At 34.8% G+C, this 21,375-nt stretch overlaps 1 protein-coding gene across 4 annotated transcripts in view; it reads right to left on the bottom strand.

The window, feature by feature from the left end:
- The window catches only part of EML4 (EMAP like 4), a 151,050-nt gene that overhangs the window by 55,803 nt on the left and 73,872 nt on the right, over positions 1–21,375 (bottom strand). For 2 of the 4 annotated variants that reach the window (XM_043468418.1, XM_043468416.1), the window contains exons 3-7: positions 12,326–12,455; positions 9,311–9,484; positions 7,312–7,440; positions 6,813–6,838; positions 6,586–6,618 (exon numbers count right to left, since the gene is read on the bottom strand). In XM_043468418.1, the coding sequence (XP_043324353.1) occupies positions 6,586–6,618; positions 6,813–6,838; positions 7,312–7,440; positions 9,311–9,484; positions 12,326–12,455 (492 nt within the window). The remainder of the gene's footprint in view (positions 1–6,585; positions 6,619–6,812; positions 6,839–7,311; positions 7,441–9,310; positions 9,485–12,325; positions 12,456–21,375) is intronic. The other 2 variants (XM_043468419.1, XM_043468417.1) reach the window with 1 other exon arrangement.

Below are 21,375 nucleotides of genomic sequence, written 5' to 3'. Positions count from 1 at the left end.
CCCAAAGTTTTCACTTTAGAAATCCATTTTCATCTGTATTTTATGATCTTTAGAACTAAAAGGCTCTGCCCTACAACTGAATTTGGGTTTTATATTTCACTAAAATGTTGCAGTGTGATTCTACCCAATTTCACAAACAGAAACTCTCAGAATCTTTAACTTGATCTTTTTCTCAGATATTACCAGTTCTACTCCCCCAAACCACAGAGCTACAGAACAGGACAGTAAACAAGATGCTAGAAATACTGTCCACAATTTTATGGTAGAAAGTGACAAAAACCATTTAAGGAAAGCTAAAATTTTTTCTTAAATTTATTTTTAAACAAAATATTTTAAGTTTTACATTACAGTAATATTTTTAAAATTCCAATGAAACTATGTAATTTATAAGGATCTTTGGATTTTGAATAAGAAAGTTGATATATGCTATAATAAAATCCTAATTTCACTCCTTTTCAAAGGACTAGCTGTAAAAACAGATCATAAAATGCAGACTGCAAAATAAAAAGGAGAGTCATAAGTTTAGGATATATAATTTTGCACATCAAAAAAATTCCTAGTTGTGGTGCTTGTCAAATATTATATAGTCAGTTTTACTGGCTTGGGCAAGAACACAGGTCTAAAAAATTTGACAAAATGCTAAAACCTTAATTTTCCTTGTTTTATAGGTAGAGTTCTACTAGCTGGTAAATTTTATTGAATTCTTAATTACTGATACATGGGGGCGATGAGGGTACACAATGGAGATATAAAAGATGTGAACCTAGACTCTTAGGAGCTTACAACAGAGACACATAACCAAATCTTATGTATCTGCTGGTCAACACATACTAATTATAGTAGTAAGTCAATCTGTAGTTAACTGCTTTCTTAAATGTAAACCTCCTTTAGTCAGACTTCTCTTTGTTTTTTTTTTTTTTTTTACAACTGTGACTATAATAGAATTATTTGAAAATATCAGATATGGGAGTTTGTTTAAGCATTTCAGATTATTTTTACTGTGTGAACAAGGCTTTCTTTGGTAAAAGAAGGGAAATAAATCTATTCAACAACATAAGGCACACAAAACTTCCAAAAGATTTGCTATATTGCTGAAAACACTTCTAAACTAAGCAAAATATGGTTTTTAAAAAAGCCGCTCAAATCACTCACTTATATCTCCAGGAAAGGTTATCTTAAACACTAAATGAAAAAAATTCTTCGCTTTATCTGAATATGCCAAGTTGGATTTAATCTTTTAAAAAAAAGAAATTCCAGATATCAAAATATTTACCCCTCTAGCTCTTTCCCAATTAACTACAGTAGAAAGAGAATCAAGAGACCCAAGGAGAATGATAAAAATTTATCTATAAAATTTTAATTAAACAGGATTGAGAGACTTCAACTTATCTTTAATGTTTTCTTTCCTTCTTTTTTTTTTTTTTTAAAAAAAGGTACTACCCCAATGGTCAAGACTTTGCGCTAACGCAGGGGGCATAGATCTGATCCCTGGTTGGGGAACTAAGATATATCACATGGTATATAGCTGGGGGGAAAAAAAAGGTGAATTAAAAAAAAAAACAAAAAAAACCTGAGTTAAATAAAGCAAAATGTAAAGATCTGATAAATTTGGGGGGGGTCAGTAGATGGGTGCTTGTATTATTTGCATGTATTTTTAGAAATATTAAAATCTTTAAAAAGCTTAAAAAGCATTATTAAAGGAAATAATCAATAGAATATTTTTGGAGAAATTGTTCCTTGGAGAATCAACCATGAGTATGGCTTAGAAATGTGGTATGTGATTCACTGTGTCTTTTCCTGCACTCTCATATATCTCACGGATGATTTGTACCTCTTCGCTAATCACAAGTTTCAGAATTCTTTTCAAAGCACTTCAGGAAAACAGTAACAACTGATAGAATGAGCAACACAACATGGAGTCTGATTGTCATTTCCAAACAAAATGGATTTCTAACTCTACTGGTTCGTTAACCGGCATGGTTAAGGAATGAAGATTTTCCAGTTAATTGTATTTCCTAGTTTAAATTAAAAAAACAAAACAAAAGCCTTCTACCTACAGTTGTGAAAATTCATTATGGGTGAAACGTCTTCAAACACAGCAAAATGAATATGTACAAGACTAGAAATTCTCATGAAAACTCATATTCTCCATGTTCAAAGGGGGAGTGCTAAGTTACTTCAGTTGTGTCCAATTCTTTGCGACCCTATGGACTGTGGCCTGCCAGGCTCCTCTGTCCATGGAACATACTGGAGTGGGTTGCCAGGCCCTTCTTTCCAACCCAGGGGATTGAACCTGCATCTCTTACGTCTCATGCATCAGCAGGTGAGTTCTTTACCACTAGAATCATCAAAGGGGGGCAGTCTGGGCTTTTTTCTCAGCTGAAAATATGCAAAGAGGATGTCAAAAACACATATTCTAGAAGTTGGGATGATTTGTATTTTAAAAAACTGGACAGCCCTGAAATACATTTTAATCTAGACGACTGTCACTAACAAGAAATCAGATCTCTGCTTAAAAAAAAATTTCCAACAGAGAAGAGGTCCCCTCCTTTTTGGTCTCTTTTTAAATACAGAGAATATATACTTGGACAAAGCCAAGACCTAGATATCTAAGTAATATTTATATATTCTATTTAACATATGCCAATAGGTAAATTTTCGTGGTGAGTGTATTTTTTGGAAGTGCAATATTTGGTTTCCTTCCTCTTCTGCTTACTTATACTTAAAATAGATTTAGAGTTAGCACCCTTTTTTCTAACTTCTGGAATTACAAAGTTCTGGATATTACCTTGGAATATCCAACAAGGAAAGATTCTATCTGTAGCTCAAGGGCTTTTGATTTCTTTGGTTTGTTTCAAACTGCACACCCTCTCAGCAGGCGACAATATACCTCCTCTTAGCAGGTAACACAATATACAAAGAGTGTCAGTAGGACACTGCTACTCTATATTCTTGCAGTAAATTTTAGCTATGTTTTCAGACACAACGCTCAGTTTACACAATGTGATCAGATTTCAGGACAGAACATGCCTGGAGCCAACAGGTCAGAAAACAGTACTAAGCACTAAGCAAAAGCACCTGCAGTCAAAACTATTAAGAGGTGGATTAAACATGAGTTAGAGAAGGTATGAGGGGCTGTCTTCCATTTTCTATTTGTTGTGAGAAAGAGCTTTCAAAAAGTGATTAAAGAGACTCTTGGTAATATACAGTCTAAGCCAAAGTATATATATCAGGAAACTGATGCCCAAGGTCCCAAGAGGAAGTGAAAAATTTATTAACAGATGAAGGATGTTTTATCTTTTTTCATAATTTCCTCTGGCAAATGAAATTTTTAGTTTCTTCCCAACCAACACACATAACTGTAGTCACTGTAACATTCTGATTCTTTAAACTTCTGTGATTCACCCCTAACTAGGTCTCATGCTTATTATTCTTATGCTCTTTCCACTAAATAACATTGCTTTCCTTTCCTAAGTGAGGTGTCTAACGACACCTCTCTTGTTTAGAATGAATCTATATGCTGTAAGTGTAGTGGTTAACAAATACAGAATTGCATGCACACTATGATCAAGGACCTCCTTGCTGCTCCTAACACAGCAAGAAGGCTCTTAACTCAGAGCTTATGTATTTCCAATTTTCTCTGCTCATGAAATTCTTTTCTTTGGATACCCAATTGTTCACTTACTCCCCTTCAGGTGACTCAATGTCACTTTATCAGAGATGTCTTCCCTAACCACTCTATATAAAATAGCAATTCTCCCCACTCCTTGTTCTTCCTCAATGTGTATTACTTCCTGACATGTTAAATAGTTATTATTTGTTTCTTACAGGTAGAATATAAGTTCCACAGAGTTCAGACAATATGGTATAGTACACCTAGACGAGTGATTGCTCTGTGTACATCCCATTTCACCTCCTACTGCTTTCAACCACGGTTTCCTTTCTTCAAAGTGCTAATCAGAATATGCAGATTTACTACTCTTTTACTTTGCTGGGCTTAAAGAACACAGTCCTTTCAGGTCAAGCTTTCTCTGCTACCACTCACTTATGTATGACAAATGTAAATCAGCTTGCTCCCAAATCAAAGCAGATGGCTTAGAACAAGTCACACTTGTCACTGTCAAAAAAGAGTTAGAGAACTAATAAATCACATTTAAAAAGACTATCCAAAAATGAGATATTTTAAATAACGAAAGTATAAGAAAATGTGCTGTGAAATATATTATGCAAAATGAATACTAAACAATCTACAACTTACATCAAGTGAAGACCATCTATTTAATGGTCATCTTTTCATCTTAACTCCACATATTTAAGTGCAAAGTTTTACTGTTATATTGATAATAACGAAAATCTATTTGGTACTATGTGCCATGTGCTATGACACATCATTAGCTTTAATTTTTATAATAATCCTTTGAGGGTTTTTATTGTTGTATCAACTATAGATAAGAAAACAAAGACAAGATTAATTAATCTGCTTTTGATCACAGGTTAAGTAAATGGTGAAATCAGTCTCGACTTCAACTACAGGTGTTAAAGATCTAGACTATGTTGTTACACATCTCTGCAAGTAAATTAAGATTTACCGACAACTCAAGCGTAACTGTCCTAAACCAAACTATTCTTTTCTCCACATCTACTCCTCAAATGTCCCTTATTTCAGTAGATGCCTCTCACCCACTTTCAAGCTGGCCTTCATAGATTCCCTCTGTTCCTTACCTCTCATACCCTACCTGCAATCTCTAGAACCATCTACCTCTTTCCACAGGTTCTGCTTCAGTCAGACCTGAATTATGTAACAGGCTGAAGTGTACAAGTTCTCCTTCAAGATACACTCTAATGATATATATAACTGATTAAAGTGGCAAAAGAACAAACTCAAATTTCAAAAATAAGGCTTAATGCAAGCAACACTTGACATTATTAAATTCCAACATCTGGAATAATTCCGTCCATGGAATTTTCCACGTAAGAGTACTGGAGTGGTTTGCAATTTCCATTTCCAGGGGATCTTCCTGACCCAGGGATCAAAACCCCATCTCATGTCTCTTGCATTGGCGGGTGGATTCTTTACCACTAGTGCCACATACAATTCTTGTAATAGAATTTAACTGATTTTTCTATATCCTTTTTCAGTTTTTCATTCCATCCTTTCTTCCCCCCACTTTGGTGATCCTTCTCTAGCAAAACTCTTCCCTTTTAAATACATTTACTTATCTGCCTATTTGGATGGTTTTGAAAATTGTCATCAACACAAGCCACTCACTTATGATATACTAACCATAAGTTAGTTCCCTTTTCCTTTCAAAGGGCATACCACAGCCTGACAGAGAGGTAGCCCTTTCTCATTTATCATAGCTATATGGATTTTTATGAAATGTAAGTTCTTTAGCAAAACATGTAATAATAGTAGCACCTTTTTATAGGTGCAGTGTTTTCTGCTTTTAAAGTACTTCCATACATATTTCAGCAGTCTTGTGAAGTAAGCTTTATAGTTACTGTTCTAAGATTAGAAAACCACCCAAAGAAGTTGCCATTTTGCCTATGTCACAAGATTGCTATACAACAGAGCCAAATATTAAACACAGACACTCTCCACTCACTGCTCCTTCCACTATCTATCATTATCTCTGTTTTTTTTTAATGTTTTGGCACATAGTAAGAATTGGATTTGTAAATAGATTTTCACTTTTCCTTAAGGTATTTCAACCATTACTTAATCTTACTTAGTTAAAGAAGAAAGAAAATAAGACCTAACTGAAGGAAAACAGTAGCAAAAATCAAATTTAGAATTTCTATGTAAAAACAAATGACCCAAAGAAGATCACAAATACTTTTTTCTTAGTAGAATCAAAGAAAGTAAAAATCTATAGAAATCAAGTTAAATCTCTTAACAAAAATTTTAACCACATGGTATATGGTTAATATAATAGCCTAAAAAATAAAGATAACTATGACACATAGAAATTAGCTGTAAAAAGCATGCACAGGAAGGACATGCTTTTACTTAGAATAGCATGCTTCAATTAAATTTGCAGGCAATTGAAGGGGAATGTAAAACTGATGTATATATCTTACCTACTTTGCAATTAAATTAAATACACATTTATAGAAAGTCTGCTCTCCTTTTTTGGGTCAGAACAAGCCAACAACAGCAAGTAGCCAGAGATTACAATTAATATAAAAGAAAAATTTAAGAGGAAATGGATTTGCTAGACTCATTACATTTTAAGTCTTAGCTTCAAGAAATGAGTGATTATTTGCAATGAAGTTGGCAAGACAGGAAACTGAGTTAAAATTTATCAATCTTTTAAATGGCTTTTCTAAGTACTTTTCTTTTTTTGAAAGGGGGGAAATTCCCCTTGGTATTTTATACCTCTTTGTGATGATATATTTATTTCTACTGTTGACTTTGACTCTTCAGAGCTCACAGAAGTGGAAAAGTGTTTGGATTCACTAGTTCAAATTACCATATTTTCTTCATTAAGAGGAAAGTCAGGTAGTATAAATAACGAAAAGCCAAATAAGAGATCCAGAAAGAAATTAACTAAGAAGGCGACCAACTGCGTAGCTTATTCTTACCTTGGCTGTTTTTTTCACGGGTTGACATTTTTGCTGGTTGAGACAAAAATGACATATCTTACAATAAAAATTAAGAGATTTTCTTAGATGACTATAAAATATGCTTCTTTTTTATTATTGTGAGCTAATAAATAAAATACACTGAATGAAAATAAGTCAATATTCTTATCAAGAGGGAAAACTTATGATTTAGAAAACATATTTTTTAAAAAGGATTTTTAATTTACCTTGGTTGATGATGACATCTTTATGCCTACAAAAGGAATTCAAAGATATTTATTTCATAACCTTATTTGGCGCACTATTATAATCACCTGAAAACTGCAAAAGCTTTAATGTCTAGGCTACATCCCAAATAAATCTGCAGATGTGAAATTCAGGCATCAGTGTTCTTTAAAGCTTCTCACTGGTCTCAACTACTAATATACACTGTGTCATAAGACAAGAAATATTCCATTAGGATCACTTAAATAGTAAAACATACAAAGAATTTATGAAAAATATTCTAATTTTATGACATTATTGAGATTTACTATGAGTTGAGAAGCATTAACAGGAAGGCATAGCTTTTTTAAAAGAACACAAAAGAAAAAATGTACTTAGAAGAAAAAAGATATAAATTAGAAATACAGATTTTTAAAAATGATTCAAACAAAGGCATATACTGTACATGCAAACATGATAGTAAAAGAACTAGTAATTTTCAGATAGAAATATAGTACTTACTTATCTGTATTTTTTATAACTTTTGATATTAATTTTGATGTTGAAACTGCCCTCAGTAATTTATTACGGCTATCGTCTGAATTTTCCCATGAATTATGTGACTTTTCAGCTGTCGGTGGTCGTTTTATGCTGGAAGAAACATTAATTTATTAGAGAAAAATTCTATGCATAGCAATCACATGTAACTGACAGTTTGAATAGAACATATAAGCAGCAATTAACATTTTCTTAAAGCTAATCCAGAAAAGAGAAAGAATGATTAGTTGAAAGGTTCTGTGCCTGGATGAGTGAAGGAGTTAAACAAGGCAATTACCTAGTCTGTTTTTAATTTTCACTATTTTTCAAAAGATTCACTAGAATAAATAGTACTCGATTTTTAGAACACCCATGTGCTTAAATCTGAATAATTACTCTCTCATAATTTATGAAATTGTGTGAATTTGTGAAAAAACTTATTCAAAATCATGACAAGGCTGCTATTTTCATTTTTTATGTCCTCATGTAATTAAATTATATATGGTACAAATGACAATTTCTAAATAATTGTGGGACTAAAAGCAAAACTCTTGTTTGTATCTCTCAATTTTACCCATGATCAGAAATAAAAACATTTTAATACAGGAACGTTTTGATATTATCAAAACTAATCCCGTATATTTATAACTGAAATATTTTGATTTATAAATGATTTTTTTGCTGCACTGTTAACTGTCCTACAACTCATCCAGTCTTCAATACATCTTGTAATAGTACATTCAAAGGGGAATTTAGAATGGCAAGCACATTTCCAGGAGACCTTAAGAAGCTGAAAAAAGAGATCTGGGACAAAGAAGATGCCAAGTCAAATCAGAACCTTAGAGAGATTGATTACAAAAAAGCCACCTTTAATCACACACAATCCAAGGCCGCAAAACATTAATAAGCTATATCCAAGAAAAACTCCACATTAGATCAGGCAGAAGAATTACAAACCATTAAGATAGGATAAGAATCTGAGTGAGACACACAAAGCATTTTAAAAATGTCAAACATGCATCAATCAAGCGAAGGGTGTTGTGTTTTCCCAAATTTTCCATTAGAGATTTGAGGCAAAATAGTAAGCTAATCAAATAAAAATATATTAAAAATCTTTTAGGAATGGATGTCATTTGTTTTTATTAAAATCCTAGCCAGTTCTGGGAATGGTTTAATATTTTCCTAAGATTTCCAAGTAGAAGTATGATGATAAAATATATCTATACCTAAACATAAAGCTTGAATCAACATCCCTAAAGCAGGCAAATGTCATTAAGTTGGTCTAAATATTTGATTACAAGGCAGCTGTGGTGCTGAACTCCCAGCATGCAAGTTTAGACCCCCAATGTAGGCTCACACACATCGTTAGAACATTTCTCCCTTCTCCCCTTCTCATAACTTAAAAATATTAAGACACAGAGAGAAGCCCTCAAGCAAGCCTTTAGCATAGAAAAGATTAGGAGAAATGAATTCAGTTCTCTACTCAAGCAAGAACTTATCCTCCCAAAACCCCAAACTGAAACTGAGATGCAGTCACAGTAAAGAGCCATATGTTGTGAAGGGCCCTGACAAGCTGAAGGTTGTAATGATGCCAAAATATGGCAAGCATAAGAACACATGCAATTTTTTATCCATGGCTATAAATTTATGCAGTTATACATATATTTTAATATTCTGTAATTTTAAACTGTTGTTTTGGTTTTAGAGTAGGTTACCTTTGCCTTCCTTTCATCTTTATAACCTAGCTTTTTCCTCAAGTTTTAACTTATAGATTTTGAATAATTGTAAATGGTAATTTTAAATTATCATTCCTCAATCTGTTAAAATACAGATTATTGCCGCAAAGAAGTGAAGGGGAAAAGTCCACAAGTTTTTCTCTTAGGATCCATGGATAGCCAACTTTTTCTGTGACTTTTTCTCAAGTCACAGAATTTAGGGATCATTACAACCATTCCCTAACTCTGTACTTGGGGTCAGTTAAAACCTTTTGGTGGGAGTAGAATTCTTGCTTTCTTGAGTTTGCCTGTGTATTTGGAGAGGCTGTGAAGAGGGCTGGGGAGAAGGTGATGCTCGAATTTGTGGACTTTGATCATTAGAGTGAGAGTCCTCTTTTTTCTCTCTGTGTCCTTGTGGTTTTTCTTTCTTTTTTTCTGTACCACTGTAAAATAAAGTATAACATGGAACAACACACATTTAAACAAAAAAAGATGTCAAATGATGGAAAAAGTTACTACTATTATATAATTCAAAATCCTAAATCATACAGCTAATACAATTTACACTGCTTTCATTCAATAATGAAAATATTTCTTTAAGAATTCTGGAAGCTATTAAAATCGTCAGTAAAGAATTTTTTATAATTCTAAGACAACATATCCTATGAAGATTGCCCCTTTGGACCAAATTGGCCTCTAATGCCTCATGTCATCTTAGCAAATGTGGGGGGACCGTAAAAGCTCTCTTACCTGACTTCAGTTTACCCACATCAGAGCAGCAGTGACACTATCCATTGCCCCCGGTTAAGCACACTCACGCCCAAGGACACTAAATGCTCACGTTCTGTAGGTTTCCTCTGATTCCTGTTTCTTTTGTATGCTTCTGCTCTCAGCAGCTGAGTCTTACACTTACCAAGAGTCAACTGTGTTTTTTCCCCTGAACTTCTTTATACCAGTTGTACTTGTTATTTTAACGATTAAGTTAATAACATACAAAGAAAACTGACAAAATGTACAAAGAAAAGAGAGTAATTTCTATGTAAACTAAGCTGAATTCTTTGCAAAGACCAAATAAAAATGAGTTACTAAAAGAACTGCTATTAAATTATTTGTGTAGGTGAAACAATTACAAAAGATTAAGAAAAAAAATCACACAAAAAAGATGGGTTCTAGTTCATACCATCTTGCAAGAATTTTAAGTTTCTTTTTCTGTCTTAAAAAATGAAACTAAAAATTGTAAAAAACAATTTATGGGTGTATTTTATGCAAGACAGTAAGTAAATCAGAGATGAATATTTAAGAGAGGAAAATGGGGGAGACTCAGCCTTTCACTAAAAAATTGACAAATGAACACAGTGAAAGTTGCTCAGTTGTGCCCAACTCTTTGTGACCCCATGGACTGTAGTCCACTAGGCTTGTCCATGGAATTCTCCAGACAAGAATACTGGTGTACTGGGTAGCCATTCCCTTCTCCAGGGGATCTTCCCAACTCAGGGATCGAACCTTGGTCTCCTGCATTGCATACAGATTCTTTACTGTCTGAGCCACCAGAGAAGCCCATGTGAACATATTTTAAGCTAAAATAAAATATTTCAGATATTTATTTATAAATTCATATGATTCCACACCGACTCTTGGTTAATGAAGCATCGCTATCCCTGATCACACTGGATAAGAGTTCTTATACTACACAAACACTTCTGACAATATTACAAAACAGATGGAAACAACGATTCCAGCGTTGAAAAGGTATAAAATTGCAACTATCTTAACCAAAGGACATTTTAAAATTTACTATAAGGTGCACAATCTACAAAGAAGTATGTTTAAGAACATGCTACACAAATGTAAATAGTACATACAATTTAACCACATGATAATAATGAATAATGTTCAAATATAATTTTGACAGTAACATTTCTTAATCTGGTTCATTCTGATACATTCTGACTTCAGACTGGCTTTTGATTGTCTTGTTTATACTCAATTTTTAAAGTATGTGCTGAGAAACTTAATTCTACCTCAAAAATATTAAACTAACTTTGAAATTTAAAACTGAATTAGAAACTACTTCTTTCTTATTGGTCTTCAAATTATTCACAGCATTGGGCCAGTAGTCTTATATGGACCCAGTAGATTTTCCTTCTGGGTTATTTCAAAACAAAACACAAAGCCCCTGCATCATAAATGAACAAACTCATCTGGTTTAAACTAAGTCACTACTGTACATAATACCGACCACTGCACATAACTATAGCTATGTAAGAAAATGGGCTGATACAACAAGGAGGTTTATTATTAAAAATTGTATTAAAAATTTCCACCACATGTTTATGTTTTCATCATTTGTCCTTTTCTCCTGAAACTGGAACACAGGTAATAAATTTTGGCATGCTTTGGAGGATAAAGTCTAGATTCTATAACAATAATGACTTAATAACTCAATTACAGAACGGGATTTTTAAAAGGCCTAAAGATTCTGTCATTTCTTCACCATTCCTGTAGTCAAATGTCTGGTTAACATCTGTGAAAACACACTGACAGAAAACTCAGCATTAGCTTACTGAGGCAACCATTTTCCATCAGCATATTTTAAATATTATTCTATTACTTAAAGTTTTTCTTCAATCGTTCTTTGAAGAAAACAGTTTTAAGAGCCTATAAGCAATTTTATCAGAATAGACTGAATTAATTAATTCATGAAAAGAACACAGAGAATGTAAACTTGTAATCCACTGAAATTTTTATACTGCAATATTTCCACTGCCTTCCTGTCCACCACCCCCTAACACACACACATACCCATTTTTAAATTAAGCCTCAATTTTATAGTTATGATTGAGAATAAAAGTTATAGCATCTAATCTCCCACCAATGTACACATATACCAAAGATTCTAAAAATGCTGTAAAAAATTCTTAAAATTCTAAAAATGCTATATCAAATGTATTACTTGCTATGCAAAATTCACTTATATAATTACATTAAATATAGTCATGTTCATCTCATCAACAGATGCTTATTAAAAAGAAACAAAACCAAACCAGGAAACGAAACTGCTGCCTTCTTTAGTAAAAACCAAAAACTTCCTCACACAACTCCATAGGTATGATGAATGTAAACTTAGCGAGTACAAGCAGGATATCACTACATTCAGAGACAAAGAGTTCAAAAGACATGCTCACTTGAATTCCATACAGCTCTTATTTCATATTCTTTTCAAAAGAAGACTGAGTTATCACATTCAGATAGTTTTGCAATGTTAGCTTTTTACAAATGCATACCTTTTAGCAGCAGATGAAAGAGTTTCTTTTCTTGCGATTGAGACAGAGCTGGTGTGACTTGGTTTTCTGTTGGTACCACTCCCGTTGGTTATACAGGACATAGAAATAGCTTCTCGAAGGCCTGGCTGGCCTAGATATGGTTAAGAAAAAAGTTTTAAAATTAACTTTCAAAATATTCCTCAAAGATTAGGGCTTAAAAAGTAAGTCCATTAGTGTTTAGATTTAGTAAGCAGACTGCCCACCCCGCCATAGGCAACATACAAAATTATTTTTTTTCAGTAAGCATCAAGTATATAAATAAGAAAGGACTGAGTGCAAAAAGATAAATATCTGTAAACTGAGACAACTCTATGTGGTATATAAAGGTATAAATTATTTGGAAAAATTATATAAAAACACAATGAAATAGTTATTTCCTCCAGAGAACAGTGAACTTTGCTAGCTTGTACACCCAACTTTAATTAGATACATCTCCAGTATTGTCTATAGTTCAAAAGGAAATGAATAAGATCTGAAGGTCTCAGAGAAATCCATTATGCAGCACACAATATTATTGTCTGAAGATTTAATCTCATTAAAACAGACCTATAAAAAAGACATGCTAATTTGCTAAACTGCAGCTCGAGTCATTCTCTAACTAAACGGCTTGTTTTTCACACACAGTAGCTTTAAAGGACTTGATTCAAAGCTGTGCCTTAAGTAAACCACAAGTCCCCACATATCAGCGATTTTCAGAAAGAGCTCAGGTTCTGTTGACATTTAATTGATTAGAAATCCTAGATATCATAAATCTTGAATCTTAGAATACTGTTCCCTATAAATAAAGCATAAATATACAAAATAACCTCTGTTGTCTTCATTCAAACAGGAGGAGGACTGGAATGTATGTGTGATGGATATGCTGGCAAGGTAATGGTAAGGAAGACACAGTCACAAGATAAAAGAGCCACATCTATTAAGGGTCAAATTTATGTAAAAATTTGGAAGTAGAGAATAATTTTGAATTTTTGGACTCAGTTTTCTCACATGAACACAAGAAGATCTTTTCTATTTGGCCAATCTCATTTTTTTTCCTTCATAAAAGCACAGGGAACAAAAACTTTTATGTATAGAGCCTACAACATCTGGCAGCCTAGGATGTTACATGTGTGATAGTACAGCGCTGAATTTCTGACAATGATACGCTGTTGGGAGCCACTTGTGTCAATCATAGACAGTACTTCCTTAATTTTGAGGTTCCTATTCCCTACCTCAGACAGAATGAATTAGGAGAAGAAGGAAAAGACCTACTACAGTTTATTTTTCAAACTTCCCAGGAAAATTTTCACATATAAGGTAAAATAACCCCCAAACTATGCTAATATCACTGATCATCAGATCTAGTGATGGTCTGCCAAACAGTGACTTCTTGTTACCTTAATATATTTTTCTTTTTGCTGTAGTAAAACACTCATAAAATGTACTATTTGAACCATTTCAACACGTGCAATTTAGCGGCATTTGGTATACTCACAACGTTGTGCAACCATCACCACTACCCAGGTCCGGAACATTTTTACCACCCCAAACAGAAACCCTATCCTCATTCATCCCCCATTCCCTCCCGCCCATCCCCCAGCCCTTGCCGCCCATTAATATTCACTGTCTCCATAGTTTTGGCTATTCTGAGTATTTCATATACATGGAATCATACACTATGTGCTTTTTGTGTGTGGTTTCTCTCACTTAGAACAATGTTTTCACGGTCCATCCACGTAGCAGCAATGTAGGAGTATTTTATTCTTTATATGGCTGAATAATTTTTACAACTATGCCATATTTTGTTTACCCATTCATCTGCTGATGAACATCTGGGTTGTTTTCTCCCTTTGCTACTGTAAATAGTGCTGCCTTAAACATCTGTATACAAGTTTTCCTTTGAACATGTTTTTAATTATTTTGGGTAGATAGCTAGGAGTTGGATTGCTGGGTCACAGCGTTACGTTTAACTTATTGAGGAATCCCCAAACCCAGCAGCTGCACCACTTTATAATGTTACCAACAGTGTATGAGGGTTCCAATTTCACATCCTTGCCAACACTTGTTATTTTCAGGGTTTTTTTTCAACTGTAGCCATCTCTGGGAATTCAGTGCTATCTCATCATGGTTTTGATTTGCATTTCCCTAATACTGAGAATCTTTTACTGGATTTGCTGGCCCTCTGTATATCTTTGGAGAACTATCTATTCAAGATCTTTGACTATTTTTCAGTAAGAATATATGATGCAAATTGTTCACAGTGCTCTCTACATACATGTAGAAACTGAAATCCCAATTCCTCCTATATTACATATTCCTCTAGATTACATACAGAAATGTAAAACAGCACCGCATGTGCACCCATGCACACACATACACACACACCCCTGGTGTACAGAACAGTACTGGTGAACATGAAAGGACCAAATGATCTGGCAATTCCAGGTATATACAGCCCCCAAAATTGAAGGCAGGAAGTCAGGCAGATATCTGTATACCTATATTAATAGTAGCATTATCCACATAGCCAAAAGGTAATGCTCAAAATGCTCGAAGCCAGGTTTCAACAGTATGTGAACCGTGAACTTCCAGATGTTCAAGCTGTATTTAAAAAAGGCAGAGGAACCAGAGGTCAAATTGCCAACATCCGCTGGATCATAGAAAAAGCAAGAGAGTTCCAGAAAAACATCTACTTCTGCTTTATTGACTATGCCAAAATCTTTGACTGTGTGGACCACAACAAACTCTGGAAAATTCTGAAAGAGATGGGACTACCAGACCACCTGACCTGCCTCTTGAGAAATCTGTATGCAGGTCAGGAAGCAACAGTTAGAACTGGACATGGAACAACAGACTGGTTCCAAACTGTGAAAGGAGTACGTCAAGGCTGTATATTGTCACCCTGCTTATTTAACTTACATGCAGAGTACATCATGAGAAACTCTGGGCTGGATGAAGCACAAGCTGGAATCAAGATTGCCGGGAGAAATATCAATAACCTCAGATATGCAGATGACACCACCCTTATGGCAGAAAGTGAAGAAGAACTAAAGGGCCTCTTGATGAAAGTGAAAGAGGAGACTGAAAAAGCTGGCTTAAAACTCAACATTCAGAAAACTAAGATCATGGCATCTGGTCCCATCACTTCATGGCAAATAGATGGGGAAACAGTGGAAACAGTGTTGAGTTTATTTTTTTGGACTCCAAAACCACTGCAGATGGTGACTGCAGCCATGAAATTAAAAGATGCCTGCTCCGTGGAAGAAAAGCTATGACCAACCTAGGCAGCATGTTAAAAAGCAGAGACCTTTGGCCATCTAGTCAAAGGAAGGTCCATCTAGTCAAAGCTATGGTTTTTCCAGTAGTCATGTATGGATGTGAGAGTTGGATTATAAAGAAAGCTGAGTGTTGAAGAATTCATGCTTTTGAACTGTGGTGGTGGAGAAGACTCTTGAGAGTCATTTGGATTGCAAGGAGATCCAACCAATCCATCCTAAAGGAAATCAGTCCTGAATATTCATTGGAAGGACTGATGCTGAAGCTGAAACTCCAATACTTTGGCCACCTGATGCGAAGAACTGACTCATGTGAAAAGACCCTGATGCTGGCAAAGATTGAAGGCAGGAGGAGAAGGGGACAACAGAGGATGAGAGGGTTGGATGGCATCACCGACTCAATGGACATGAGTTTGAGTAAACTACGGGAGTTGGTGATGGAGAGGGAGGTCATGGGTTCGTAAAGAATTGGACAGGACTGAGCGACTTCACTTTCGCTTTTCACTTTCATGCATTGGAGAAGGAAATGGTAACCCACTCCTTGTTCTTGCTTGGAGAATCCCAGGGATGGGGAACCTGGTGGGCTGCTGTCCATGGGGTCGCACAGAGTCGGACACGACTGAAGTGACTTAGCAGAGTGACTGAACTGAACTGACCCAAATGTCCATTGACAAATGACTGGTATATATATATATACAATGGAATATTAGTTGGCCTAATAAGGAAATGAAATTGTAAGACATGTTATAACATGGATGAACCTTGAAGACATTATTCAAAGTGAAATAAGCCAGATAAGAAGAAAAGAGCAACTGTCATATTTTAATTATACTAGATACCTGGAGGAGTTAAATTCATATAAACAGAAAACAAAATGGTAGTTGCTAGAAAAAAAAAACAAAATGGGGAAAGGAGTAGACGGATGCACAGCTTCAGTTTGGGAAGATAAGAGAGCTCTAGAGATGGATGGTGGTGATGGTTACATAACCAATGTGAATGTAATTAATGCCACTGAACTGTACACCTAAATATGGTTAAAGTAGTAAATTTTATGCCATGTATTTTACAATAAAAATGTTTTTAAAAATCAACATATCATCAGTTTCGAAGTCCTACAGTTTACAGTTCAATTCTTCAAATGCTTCCAAGGTATTTTGTGAAATTACCATTTATCTCCACATGATTAGATGGCAGTGTTACGCCTTACAGTTTTGATGAGTCTCAGAAGGTTCTCTCGTCGCATCCTAGATACTTACTTCAAAAAGATGAGATATATTATGATGTATTGGCCATTTTGAGGTATATACATTAATATAATGGCTTCCTTTTTATTATTCACTATACAGGTTTCCAAGTACTAAGCCAGTTATAAAGTATACAGGCAATAAAAATTTTAAAAATTGAAATATCTTTGCAATTATCTAGTTATTTTATTCTGTATTATGTAAAATAAATGAAAAATAGAAAAATGAAGATGCTGATATAAATAAGATGGTAGGTCTCAAAAAAACATACTATGTGACTGAAAATTATCAGGCACTCTATGTTGAAAATGATAAATCTTTAGCCTAACCTGAACTCTCATTGAATCTGGTTGACTGTATAAGTACAAGTGAACGAGAACAAAATTAAAAACACTGGAGAAGTTTTGCAGCCACACCACAGACAGAAGTACAAATCATGTTTATTATATTTTTAATATCTTTATCAGAATCCTGCCAATATACACATGATAAAAGTCTTTCAGGAAGGAATTATACATTAATGTTCTCTTTCTGAAAAACTGGAGTGCAGCAGTGAGATAGGCCACTAATCAATACTTATGTTTTAAATTTTGTCCGTTTTTAAGTCTATTGAATTTGTTACAATATTGTTTCTGTTTTATGTTTTTTGGGTTTTTTTCTGACCCCAAGGCATGTGAGATTTTATCTCCCCAACCAGTGACTGAACCCATACCCTCTGTGTCGAAGTCTCAACCACTGGACTGCCAGGGAAGCCCCCTGAATTTTGTTTTAAATTATTTTAGAAGTTCTCTTACAAACAAGTATGTAAACAGAGAAAAGCTACTTCATGTTCTTTTACCTCAAGGAGAAAGAAGACTTTGTATTTCATACACACCAAGTTAGCAATTATCTCTAAAAGAAAAACAAACACATTCTCCCAGTTAGTATAAATGGGATACTCTCTTTAGTTTTAGTCTGATTATGGTCACAATTTGCATGAAGAGTAGTAAGTCCTCTGTAACTCATTTAGAATTTAATAACTGTATGTATTCTACTTGCTAAACACCAATAACTTTATTGGCATTGTTCAAAATACATATACATAACTTGTTATGTATAATTCATAAATATATCCAGCTGTCCTTTGGCATCCATGGGAGACTGGTTCTGGGACACCCTCCGTCTCCCACAGATATGAATATTCACAGACACTCAAGTCCGTGGGCCAACTGTACTATGCCATTTTATTAGGGACTTAAATGTCTTTGCATTTTGAGCATCCCCCTCAGTGGTCCTGGAACGAATCTCCTAAGAATACTAATGGATGACTGTATACTCAAAAGAACTCTTGATTCTGCATTTCCCCTAATTACCCCAACCCTGACACATGCACCCATCCACCTCCATTCCAAGTTTAATATTTGGAAAACAGCCAGTAGTCTACACTTTCCAATCTGCACCTCAGCCTTCTATAACCTGGTTATCATCTAACCACTTCACAGGAACTTCTCTTGAGAAGATCACCAGTGACTTCTTTTTCACTAAATTCAATGAATATTTTTCAGTTGTTATCTTGCTTAACTTTTCTTCAGCATCTAATACTGTTGATCTTTCATGAAAGAACAGTATTTAGGCAATGACAATGTCCTTAGTTTCTAGGACACTGTCCTTGCCTGAATTTCTTCTTAGCTCTGATTTCTTCTCACTCTCATTTGCTGGATATTCTTTTCTTGCTCAGATTTTATATTTTGGCCTTCAGTTATCTTGACACCATCATACCCTTTTATAATTTTTTACATCTAACTGCTATTGAATACCTCCTCATGAACTTATGTGCCCCTCCTCCCACCAAACAATACAATTAAAAACCAGGACTCTGTGATACATCTTATTCATGGTGAAAGACATTAACAGCCATTCACTATACAAACCAGAAAATAAGAAATCAGTTTTGATTCCTCCACATCCTTACTGCCAATGTTCAATGGCAATGAATCGGTGACAAGAGCTCTGTTGCATCTATCCTTCTTTAAAAAAAAAAAAAAATTTCCCTTCAGTTTTGTTCAGAGAAAATTGACAATAAGCTGTACATAAAGTGTGGTGGTGGTTTAGTTTCTAAGTCATGTCCAACTCTTGCGACCGCATGGATGTAGCCCGTCAGGCTCCTCTGTCCACGGGATTTTCCAGGCAAGAATACTGGAGTGGATTGCCATTTCCTTCTCCAGGGGATCTTTCTGACCCAGGAATCAAACTCAGATCTCCTGCATTGCAAGCAGATTCTTTACCGACTAAGCTATGAGGGAAGCCCACATAAAGTGTACAATTTATTAATACTAAATTTTTCATACCCTTGTCCCTGTGAAACAATCACCACAATCAGAATAACGAATGTGGCCATCATTCTCTAAAGTTTCCTTCTGTCCCTCTGTGATTTATTGCTCTCTCCCTCACCCTTGTCCACAGGGAACCACTGATCTACTTCTTATCACTATAGATTAGTTTGCATTTTCTAGAATTTTATATAAATGGAATAATACAGTGTATATCTCTTTTGCCTGCCTTTTAAAATTCAGCATTATTATTTTGAGGTTCATGTGAGCTGGTAAGTATATCAGAAGATTAGTCTTTTCTATAGCTCTATCCCATCATATGGGTATCACAATGTTTTAATTCACTTATTCATTTACCTGCTGGCATCTGGGTTGTTTCCAGTTTTCTATAATAAAGCTACAATGAACAAGACTGTACAAGTCTTTGAGTGGATATATGCTTTCGTTTCTCAAAGGTAAATATATTTATTTTCAAGACAGTCTCTGGAAGAAGAGATTTAAAAACTCTAATGAAGTTCAAATAATTGAGTTTTCTATTATTTGTACTCATTATGTCCTGTTTAAGACACCTTTGCCAAACAAACAAAAAGACATCTTTGCCAAACCAAGGACACTAAGATTTTCTCCTACTATGTATTTTTTTAATAGAATTTTTAATGGCTTTAGTCCTCACATTGAGGTCTATGCTCCATTTTTACTTAAACCATTTATTTTTACTTAAACCTGTAACTCTAGCTGGAAATCTTGTTGTTATGATTCTTGTCCATATCACCATGCTTAGCATTCTGCTTGAATCCTAAAAAACACTTAATATCTAAACGATGAAATGAATACATTCTTCACCACTACTGCCTCAAATTTCTCTTCTGGATTATGATCAGATTATCTCTGTTCTCCCTTCTGGCAGTGTTACGACCTTGTTCTTAAAACATCCTGTACACTGTGTCAGAACTCCTTCTAAAACATGCTATGTATCTTTGAATTTAACATGCCATCAATTGTAATATATACCATTATCATGAACAACACCAGAAAGAAGTGCTGCTTAGAAGAACTGTAAGACACAATCAATAGTAAGATACACTGCAATTCCAGAGATGTTAAAATGCAAGAAATAGAGCCATCTTAGAATTAATGGATTAGTGTAAATCTACCTGTCATAACTTAATTTAAAATCCTTTAACGGCTCTCCAGTGTCCTCAGGATAAAAATTAAATTCCTTAGCAAGGCATAAGAAAATCTTTCACTATGGGCTCTCTTCACCAGTTGAAGCTCATTTTTGACACTCCCAACTTCACACCTCATATTTCTGTTTATTTTAAACTTCCAAACTAAGTACTTTTTTACTCCTCTGCACTTTGCTCCTGGATGGTCCTTCTCTCTGTAATACACTAGTCACCTCTGCTTGCCTAAATTAACATATATTCATTATCCATCAAACATTTACTCAAGGACTATTATTATCCTAGCCTTGTGTTTACAAGAGAATATAAGGGAGCCAGGAGCATCAGTGAATTAAAATCTTGCAAGAAAATCACACTAGCACTGCAAACATAAAGTACAGCAACAAAGTGGTATGTTCAGAGTATCACACAAGTACAGAGAAAAGACACACGGTTCTGTCAGGATGACTAGAGACACAGAGCTCAAGAAAGGCTTCCTAGGAAAAGTGCACAACAGTCTTAAAGAACGAGTGAGAGGCAGCCAGGTAAATGCGAGGTGGTAAGATACATGGATCTTTCCCCAGTGTGTGGAAAGGAACAGAAAGGAGGTCAAGTGGGGTGTGTAAGTGGGCACAGCATGGGGGTGGGGTAGAAAAAGAGCTCTTTATGTGGTGAGAATGTAGAACAAGAAAAAGCAGAGTCCAGATGGTAAAGTCCAGATGGTAGAGGTAAGGAGGAGTTAGATTATGGAGATTTTATCTGTAAGAGAGAGAGACCACCAAACATCTCTACTAAGCTGAAAAAAATACTTAGTTCATCCTAGCTGGCTGTATGAAGAGTAGATTTCAGGGCAGTGGTCTAAGCAAAGCATGATGGGGTCCTGAAATAAGAGCTAGGTAGCATAAACGGAAAGGAAAAGGAAGTTGTAAGAAATATTTAGGTCTTAAAAGATAATGATTTCAGCTTGGGGACATTTTACATTTACGAATTCTGAGGGACAAAGAAGCAGAAGAATCTAGTAAGTAGATAATTCTTAACTGC

This window comes from Cervus canadensis, chromosome 5, assembly GCF_019320065.1.
Source record: "Cervus canadensis isolate Bull #8, Minnesota chromosome 5, ASM1932006v1, whole genome shotgun sequence".
Classification (NCBI taxonomy): Eukaryota; Metazoa; Chordata; class Mammalia; order Artiodactyla; family Cervidae; genus Cervus; species Cervus canadensis.
This window is presented reverse-complemented; position numbering and strand designations above follow the sequence as displayed.